Below are 10,520 nucleotides of genomic sequence, written 5' to 3'. Positions count from 1 at the left end.
AGGTCCACCCACTGGGGAGTCAGGCCCAGCCAATCAGAATGAGTTTTTCCTCCACAAAAGGGATTTATTACAGACAGAAATACTCCTCAGTTTCGTCAGCTGTCTGGGTGGCTGGTCTCAGACAATCCCGCAGGTGAAGAAGCCAGATGTGGAGGTCCTGGGCTGGCAATTAGCCTACTTAGCTGCTTCTCTACGACTATTCTTTCTGCCCGTCTCCATCAGTTTTAAGATGTTATTTAGCCGTAATGGCAAGCTGGGGTGTGCAGACAGTGATGGGTTTTCTGTTGTTACATTTGTTTATTCATTGGAGTGAAGTGGGTACTTATCTTATCATTTCACCTGTAAGAACATGCAATAACAAAGCAACACCAAACCGATTCAGATTGATTACAAAAGTGTAAGAGGGGTTGTGTCACTTGCAGAAAGATCAGATGTTTGCTGAATGCTGATATCAGACTAAATCCCAGACTAAATGTCTCTCCCTTTCCCAAAATATTTAGACTAAAGCACAGCAATAGGCTGTCTATAAAACATCATTCTGTCAGTGAATCAACAAGGATATGTTAATCAAGCATCCGGGATCTGACAGTTGGGGGGGCCAAATAAAATCACACCAGTTGGGGAACCCTGGTCTAAATGAAGTACATTGCACATGCAAAACTAAATTCCTTTGTTGAAACTTTCAGAATTCCTCAGAAGTATCTACAGAAAGATTCTTAGCCTTTCAAAAAGCTTTGAATAAATTGGCCCATATATAGTGCATTCGGAAAGTATTAAGACCCCTTCACATTTTCAACATTTTGCTACATTACAGCCTTATTCTAAAATGGATTAAATTGTTTCCCCCCCTCATCAATCTCCAGGCAATACCCCATAATGACAAAGCAAAACAGGTTTTTAAAAATGTTTGCAAATTTATGATAAATAAAAAACGAATCACATTTACATAAGTATTCAAACCCTTTACTCAGTACTTTGTTGAAGCACCTTTGGCAGTGATTACAGCATAGAGTCTTCTTGGGTATGATGCTACAAGCATGGCACACCTTTATGTGGGGAGTTTCTCCCATTCTTGTCAGCAGATCCTCTCAAGCTTTGTCAGGTTGGATGAGGAGCGTCAAGGAGCGTATTTTCAGGTCTCTCCAGAGATGTTTGATCGGGTTCAAGTCCGGGCTCTGGCTGGGCCACTCAAGGACATTCAGAGACTTGTCCCGAAGCCACTCCTGCATTGTCTCTGCTTTGTGCTCATAGTCGTCCTGTTGGAAGGTAAACCTTCGCCCCAGTCTGAGGTCCTGAGCACTCTGGAGCAGGTTTTTATCAAGGATCTCTCCGTTCATCTTTCCCTCAATCCTGGCTAGTCTCCCAGTCCCTGAAAAACATCCACACAGCATGATACTGCCAGCACCATGCTTCAACGTGGGGATAGTATTGGCCAGGTGATGAGCAGTGCCTGGTTTCCTCCAGACTTTTTGCTTGGCATTCAGGCCAAAGAGTTCAATCTTGGTTTCATCAGACCAGAGAATCTTGTTTCTCATGGTCTGAGAGTCCTTTAGTTGCCTTTTGGCAAACTCCAAGCGGCCTGTCATGTGCCTTTTACTGAGGAGTGGTTTCCGTCTGGCCACTCTATCATAAAGGCCTGATTGGTGGAGTGCTGCATAGATGGTTGTCCTTCTGGAAGGTTCTCCCATCTCCACAGAGGAACTCTGAAACTCTGACAGAGGGACCATCAGGTTCTTGGCCACCTCCCTGACCAAGGCCCTTTCCCCCCGATTGCTCAGTTTGGCCTGGCAGATAGCTATAGGAAGAGACTTTGCGGTTCTAAACTTCTTCCATTTAAGAATGATGGAGGCCACTGTGTTCTTGGGGACCTTCAATACTGCAGACCTTTTTTGGTACCCTTCCCCAGATCTGTGCCTCAACGCAATCCTGACTCAGAGCACAATTGACAATTCCTTCAACCTCATGGCTTGGTTTTTGCTCTGACATGCACCCTCAACTGCACCATTATATAGACAGGTGTGTGCCTTTCCAAATCATGTCCAATCAATTGAATTTACCAGTGGACTCCAATCAAGTTGAAGAAACATCTCAATGATGATCAATGTAAACAGGATGCACCGGAGCTCAATTTCGAGTCTCACAGCAAAGGGTCTGAATACTTATGTAATAAGTTATTTCTGTTTTTTATTTTTAATACATTTGCAAAAATGTATCTTAAATAGTCCTCCTCACACTTAACCTGCTCTTGACCCCCCCGACTCTACCGACAGCTATGTTATTGAGGAAAAATGTACTTTCTATGCCTGTGAAATGTGGTTGTCCCACTTAGCTATCTTAAGATGAATGCACTAACTGTAAACCGGTCTGGATAAGAGTGGGAAGATGTGCATGAAAACGATTTGTCTCTCGTTGAACAATAAAGACTTTATTGAAGAATCCCTACTCTTGACCAATCACCGTTGATTCTTCGGCTCCGAACTTCGGGCTTGCCTCTAGAAAAAAAAAAAAATATGTGTGTGCCTGAACACTGAAAAAACGCTCACCAAAAACATCACAAAATCTTGCCATAATATATGCACAAACTCTTCCGAACTGTTTCGGATGAGACGCATGTGGATCGCTTTGTGGAGCGAGATACCTGCCAAAAGGTATCGTACGTATCGTTAGGATCGTAAGAAAATCCATACGCAAATTGTTAGTATAGTAAGAAAAGCCATGCGTGAAACATGAACTTAAATGTGAAATTTCATTTGTGAAGATGCAAACACCAGGTTACGATGATGGACTAACATTTTAGGCCTGGACAAATCTTGTTGCAATTCTGATGAGCAATAATACCTTTTAGAGTTTTGGCAGTTTCATCTCACCAACAAAAAACCATACACCAAACAGCCTGTAAAGAGTGCTACCCTAACAAGCATAACATAGTATAAAACCGGAAAGAGGTGTCCTGCACATTTTCAAGTTAAAAGTGTCCATTGTCTGTTACTCCTTAGTTTAGTTTACTTCACATTTAGGTTTCTAATGTAATGGATTTGTTTGCCACCGCAAGTCTAGATAGCACTAGCTGTATTGTGCCTACAACAGTGACGTTTGAGTCCTCTAGGTATATTTCTTTCTACAGCATGGGCATATCTCTGGGTGACGTGGACATCCCCATGCATGCACCTTATCAACTTATGACTATTTCAATATCATCCCTTTCTCTGGGCTCTGTCTGTAATCATAACCAGTAGTATATTCTAGGAATAATGAATCATAAACAGTAGTATATTCCAGGAATAATGAATCATAACCAGTAGTATATACCAGGAACAATGAATCATAAGCAGTAGTATATACCAGGAATAATGAATCATAACCTGTAGTATTCACCAGGAATAATGAATCATAACCAGTACTCTACCAGGAATAATGAATCACAACCAGTTGTATATACCAGGAATAATGAATCACAACCATTAGTCTATACCAGGAATAATGAATCATAACCAGTAGTATCTACCAGGAATAATGAATCATAACCAGTAGTATATACCAGGAATAATGAATCATAACCAGTAGTATACACCAGGAATAATGAATCATAACCAGTAGTATATACCAGGAATAATGAATCATAACCAGTAGTGTATATACCAGGAATAATTAATCATAACCAGTAGTGTATATACCAGGAATAATTAATCATAACCAGTAGTATATACCATGAATAATGAATCATAACCTGCAGTATCTACCAGGAATAATGAATCATAACCAGTACTATATACCAGGAATAATGACTCATAGAATAATAAAATCTGTTTGGTGAATCTATTAATTATGTATGACCATTGGAGTCTTTGCCACTCAAAATATTTTTTTGATAGAATATTTTGATATTTATTTCATCACTCCAAATCTTGCCAAAGCATATTCTGTAGGAGGGGTTAATATGAATTAAAAATAATTTGACATGATTTATGTGAATCAGGTCATGAACATATGGACTTTGAAATGAACAAGGGAGAGGTTAAATGTAGGCTAAGTCTGGCATAAGCTTATTCCCAGACTTTACAGTAACTCTGTTGTCGTGGTTTTAGGTAGTCTCTGTATAGGCTATTCCGGCCATCATGACACTGCTGCCCAGGTGAAGAGCGTGCGATATCCATACAGATCCACAGCACCATGCCTTTCGGAAAAGCTCCCCTCAGCCTCAGAAGATGCCCTTCTGGAGGAATGCCATAATAGAGTCATTATAACCTAATGTAGGCCTATTTGCCTACTAACAAAATAAAGTGCAGAGCATGCGTTCTAAAACAAGCTCTAGACTTTTTATTTTGGAAATGAAACCAAAAGGTAAATTGTAGTAGGCTAGGAGTTGGAGGGAGCCGGCCTTGATTGCACAAGTTCTACTTGGCAGCAGACACATCATCTCCATTTTGCCCACGCTTGTTGCACTTTTATGGTCACGGTGTCCGAAAACAAACACTTAGTTATTTTGGTTAGGATCATGAGGCGAGCGAGGGTGTGTGGCATTGTACAAAAGAGAAGGTGATCATTTAAACGGCCAGTAGGTCTGTGATGTTGAAGCTTTAAAAAGCTTGACATGATGTAAACTCACAGATGAGGAAGTCATTCAACTGAATTATTAACAGGGTGACATCGCCCTCTGCAGGACAATATGATTATCTCACCACACAGATTTACGCAATGGTTTAATTTCCGGTAGTAAAAAAATATTTTCAAAAAGTGCAGTAATCATCAAGTGTAAAACAGATTCATGTCATAAGCTAACTATGACATGAATCTGTTTAACGCTTGATGATTATTTTTTCATGTAATGACATGACATCTGATCTGCTCAAATAAAAGATTGTAACTGTAAACAATGTCATGATACAAATTGCTTACCACAGGGTCCCCCAACTGCCCCCCCCCAGTTTTCTGAGCAAATTTTTTAAATAATTTAATAAATAATATATATATATATATATAACTTGGGGGGGGTAAGCAATTTGTATATATATATTGAACAAGCATGGGAAACAGTGTTTAAACCATTTACAATGAAAGCCTGTGAAGTTATTTGGGTGAAAACATGGTCTGCCGCTGCGAGGACGATCAGCTGTCCGTCCTGTCTCCCTGTAGTGCTGTCTTAGGCGTCTCACAGTACGGACATTGCAATTTATTGCCCTGGCCATATCTGAAGTCTCATATCTGAAGGCTGATGACACAACAGTGGTAGGCCTGATCACCAACAACGATGAGACAGCCTATAGGAGGTTAGAGACCTGGCAGTGTGGTGCCAGGACAACAACCTCTCCCACAATGTGAGCAAGACAAAGGAGCTGATCGTGGACTACAGGAAAAGGCGGGTCGAACAGGCCCCCATTGACATCGACAGGGCTGTAGTGGAGCGGGTCGAGAGTTTCTACTTCCTTGGTGTCCACCACCAACAAACTATCATGGTCCAAACACACCAAGACAGTCATGAAGAGGGCACAACAACACCTTTCCCTGTCAGGAGACTGAAAACATTTGGCATGGGTCCCCAGATCCTCAAAAACTTCTACAGCTGCACCATCGAGAGCATTCTGACCGGTTGCATCACCGCCTGGTATGGCAACTGCTCGGCATCTGACCGTAAGGCGCTATAGAGGGTAGTACGTACGGCCCAGTACATCGCTGGTGCCAAGATTCCTGCCATCCGGGACCTATATAATAGGCAGTGTCAGAGGAAGGCCCCAAAAATTGTCAGAGACTCTAGTCACCCAGAAAACAGTTATAGACTGTCTTATGGCTTGGGAGTAGAAAACAGTTATAGACTGTCTTATGGCTTGGGAGTAGAAAACAGTTATAGACTGTCTTATGGCTTGGGAGTAGAAAACAGTTATAGACTGTCTTATGGCTTGGGAGTAGAAAACAGTTATAGACTGTCTTATGGCTTGGGAGTAGAAAACAGTTATAGACTGTCTTATGGCTTGGGAGTAGAAAACAGTTATAGACTGTCTTATGGCTTGGGAGTAGAAAACAGTTATAGACTGTCTTATGGCTTGGGAGTAGAAAACAGTTATAGACTGTCTTATGGCTTGGGAGTAGAAAACAGTTATAGACTGTTTTCTGCTACCGCACAGCAAACGGTCAAGTCTAAGACCAAAAGTCTCCTTAACAGCTTCTACTCCCAAGCCATAAGACTGCTGAACAATAGATCAAATGGCCACTGGAATACTTACACTGAACCCCCCCCCCATTTGTTTTGTACACTGCTGCTACTCGCTGTTAATTATCTATGCATAGTCACTTCACCCCTACCTACACGTACAAATTACCTCGACTAACCTGTACACCTGCACATTGACTCGGCACCGGTACCCCCTGTATATAGCCTCGTTATTGTTATTTTATTGTGTTACTTTTTATTATTTTTTACTTTAGTTTATTTGGTAAATATTTTCTTAACTCTTGAACTGCGCTGTTGGTTTAAGTAAGCATTTCACGGTAAGGTCTTACACTTGTTGTAATTCTGCGCATGTGACAAAGTTTGATTTGAATTCTCAATCAGATGAGATGCACAGCTAACTCAAATGTAATTGAATTCATAAATGTAGACACTAATTAGAGCTAATATTCTAATTCTCTAGGTCCTCCGTTCCCAAACCTGAAGCACCCTGTCCCCAGCAGGAAAGACCAGGAAAATGTGTTAGCTTAAGGTACAACTTCCTATTGAGGAAATGTAAGATATTTCGATTTTCTGACACGAATAGAAGCATATACGAGCAATCAATGACATTAGTTTTATAAAGCCCCTTTTCCATCAGCAGTTGTCACAAAGTGCTTATACAGATACCCAGCCTAAAACCCCAAAGAGCAAGCAATGCAGATGTAAATCAAATCCAATTGTATTTGTAACATGTGCCGACTACAACAGGTCAAAGAACTTACTTACAAGCCCTTAACTCCCATTCAGCATGATATTCCATACCGGCATTCAGCTCCGCTTTCAATAGAGCCCCCTTCTTTAGCATCTGCTCTAGATATTGAATATACTGGTCATCCACTGCATTAGGAGCCATGTCCATTTTCTTTACCACAGCAGTAACTTAAAGAATGTAGAGTAGTTAAACATATTATTTCAACCAAGAAAAACTGTCAAATTACCCATGTGGGACCCAACTTTTCATGACAACTTCTAATTCTCTTAATAATTATAACTCTTTACACTCAGGGGAATTGGCCTGTATGGCGAGGGCCAAATTGAAATGTTTCTCACTAAAAAAAATATGAAATGCCTATGCATAACCATGGTAAAACTGAAAGGGAACACTTTGGAGATGAGGAAATGCTCATGACAAAGATGAGGACACAACAGTCAACCTGACACAATACAGAATCCCCAAAAAATGTATGTACCAAGGCCATTCCCTGGCTACCCATCCACATCGCTCCAGCCAAACTGATGTTTGTTCTCCACAATGAATGAATGTAGCGATTTAAAAACTAGGCAACCAAAGACCAGAGAGAGAGAGAGAGATGACCTGGAGGGAGTTCCAGTCCTCAGCTTTTTATGAAGCAGAAAAGCAGAGATGAGTGGCTGACAATGAAAAATAAAGACAACATGCATCTCTCTCTCTCACTCTGTAACGATTGTCGTCGGGAGAAGAGGACCAAGGTGCAGCGTGGTAAGTATTGATAATACTTGTAATAAATACGAATACTTGAACAAAGAACAACAACAAGACAAACAAACAGTTCTGCAAGGTGCAATACACACAAAACAGAAAACAACTACCAACAAATCATAGTGGGAACACAGGCTACCTAAGTATGGTTCTCAATCAGAGACAATGATTGACAGCTGCCTCTGATTGAGAACCATACCAGGCCAAAAGCAGAAATACAAAACATAGAATAAAAACATAGAATGCCCACCCCAATTCACAACTCACTGCAAAAATATTTTTTAGTGTATAGACTACCGGTACACATGTTTGCATTTCTGATTAAAAGAGATGGGACAGACAGTAGGTGAAATGTAGTATAAAAGTCTAGCTCCTTTTCTTATTATAATAAAGTCACATTGTAGGCCAGGCTCTCAGGCAGTCTTTTATTTATTTTAATTTCAAAAGGCCCAAGTGCAAAAAGTTCAAATACGAATGACAAAATATGCAGCAGGAAATATTACACCCTGAGACAAAATAAGTCCTTCGTTCCTGATAAACTTGACCCAAATTCCAAAGCCACAAGACCACAATATAATTTGTCTTAAGATAAATCATCAAAATACATGCTATGGCATTCAGGTTTATTATATATGATACTGTAATCAGACACTGAAACACACTGAGCAAGAAAAGCATTCAGAGCAGCTTATTTTCACCAGACCGTTTAGGTTGTCATGTTTCTTTTCTTGGTCTTGTGATGAGTGATGCAAACTGTCAGTATCATCCCCAACAGACCCAGTCCAACTACAGCTGCATGCAGATGAGCGAAGGAGAGCCTGGAGGTACAACTACACAATGCAGGCGTAGCTAAAGGAGAAGTATATGAGAGAGGCAGGGGTTAACGTTACCTGCTGATATTATGTTACATTGCATGGCTCATTTTTGTTAGTGTTGAATGGAGTAGGAAACAGCATTTAAGTTGCAATATCATTGAGTTTCTAGATTTATGTTACCTTGTTCATAAGTGGTAGAAGATTCAATTATAGCTTCAAGGCCAGACACTGAAAAATAATGACATAAATTACTTCTGAGATCAGTTGATGATTAGGTGTACCACCAGTGATGATGAATAGGTTTGTAAACTTCAAAGGTCACAGTTGGAGGGACTGAACATAAAGTGAGAATATTATTTTGTGACAAAATTAACAATTAAAATGTTCTAAATTGAGTAGCTGGCCAGCGCAAGTGAGATTTGGTTCTGGGTGGCAAGATGAATGTGAGAGTAAATATGATATTAAATGGCATTTTGTGAAAAACACACGTGTTTTTGACTAGCAAAAATCCCCACTTACCGTGAAGTTTGCTTCCTCCCCCAACCATCATACTTTCCCCAATCTTTCCCATGCAGTAATACAATCCAAGGTCTGCGTCCTCAACGCTCTTGATTTTCAATGCCAATGACCTGTTGGCAATCTCTGTCTCGAAACGAAGATTGGGTCGGTGCCCATAGATTATATTTCCACCGTTTAGACTCACACACAGCAAAACAGCAGGAGTCTGCTCAGGATTGTGCTTCAACCAGGTTATCTTGTAATGATAAGAGATATTGCAGAGCAAAATGGCAGTATCTCCAAGCTGGACCTCTCGAAACACAGACTCCTCCACAGACTGCCATGGCTTGACAATGAACACTGTTTGATAGATAGATTACAACACATTAGGCAATTTTCTATTTCAATCGAAGAAGAAGAAAAAATGTGTATAATCAAATCAGGCTATTCATTAAGAAGACCCTCTGAAATTCCAATAAATTGTACTCACCAATCATTAAGATAAACCAAAGAGATGCCATTCTCTGTGTGCTGTTACTAGCAGAATTACAGGTCACAAGTTCCAGTCTGACAATGGACAGTTATGTTCACTTGTAAAACCACTAGTTCCAGGAAAGTTCCACTTCCTTTCAGATGTAGACCACCTTAATTTTTTTTTTTATCAGCTCAAATCAGGTTTGCCATTTGCAAACCTTCAGAGTCATACCTTGAAACATATGATTTTATAAAAAATTGCCTAAGCCTCCTAAAATTAAAAAGCTTTGTCGTAAATGGTAGCATGCATAGTGCGATGGTTTGGTGTTGTATTCTCATAGGTGAAACGACAGTTGCTTCTGAGCTGGTGTGTTATGGACTGGTCTTGCAGGAAGCTGCAGTCACAGAGGTGTTTAGGGTGTAGGCCTAAGTGGCCTTTCTCTCTCTCACTTCTGTTTACCCTGGAAACGAAACCACCAAAAGAGCTACTGCCTTTGATTGAATCAGACAAAGCCAGAGACAATTTTTAAAAAAAACAAAGATTGCTTGTTACATCCAAATAGGCTAGGTAACGCATCTGTTGGAGTGGTTTTTTTCTTCGGTTTTTTCTTTGAATTGTCTCCAGATATAAATTGTCATCCTTATAATAACAAAAACGTGCCATTCTATTCCCTATATAGTGCGCTCTTTTTGACCAGAGCCCTATGGGGTGCTCTACAATTGGGTGTCAGGTCCGCATACACAATGTTCATAACCTCGATAGTGAAACTGGGATAAAGTCAGTTGGTGGAGAGACCACAATGTCCCTGACCCCTGAACAGCTTCTGTTGAGCTGGAATGCATTGTTTCCCCCCCAATTGGAATTGCCTTTCTGACCCATGCCTGCACTTGTCAAAATGCCCATGTCCACTTTTCTATAAACTTTTTTTTAATGTACGTCTCTTGCTATATTTGTGATTTTACATTGTATATTGTTTGTTCTATTTTGTTTATAATAAAATAAAATAAAACAGTTCCATAAACTGATGTACTGCTGTAAAATAAAAAGCTGCCAATCGCAAGACTTTTA

At 40.3% G+C, this 10,520-nt stretch overlaps 1 gene segment (V, D, J or C); it reads right to left on the bottom strand.

The window, feature by feature from the left end:
• Nucleotides 1–8,081: 8,081 nt before the first annotated feature.
• LOC112231766 lies at nt 8,082–10,414 on the bottom strand. The segment is given in 4 exon segments: nt 8,082–8,513; nt 8,660–8,707; nt 8,999–9,337; nt 9,468–10,414. Coding segments are annotated over 4 exon segments (561 nt in total).
• Nucleotides 10,415–10,520: the final 106 nt, after the last annotated feature.

Source organism: Oncorhynchus tshawytscha, linkage group LG34 (assembly GCF_018296145.1).
Source record: "Oncorhynchus tshawytscha isolate Ot180627B linkage group LG34, Otsh_v2.0, whole genome shotgun sequence".
Lineage (NCBI taxonomy): Eukaryota > Metazoa > Chordata > Actinopteri > Salmoniformes > Salmonidae > Oncorhynchus > Oncorhynchus tshawytscha.
Note: the sequence above shows the minus strand (reverse complement) of the source record. Positions and strands in the feature narration are given on the sequence as shown.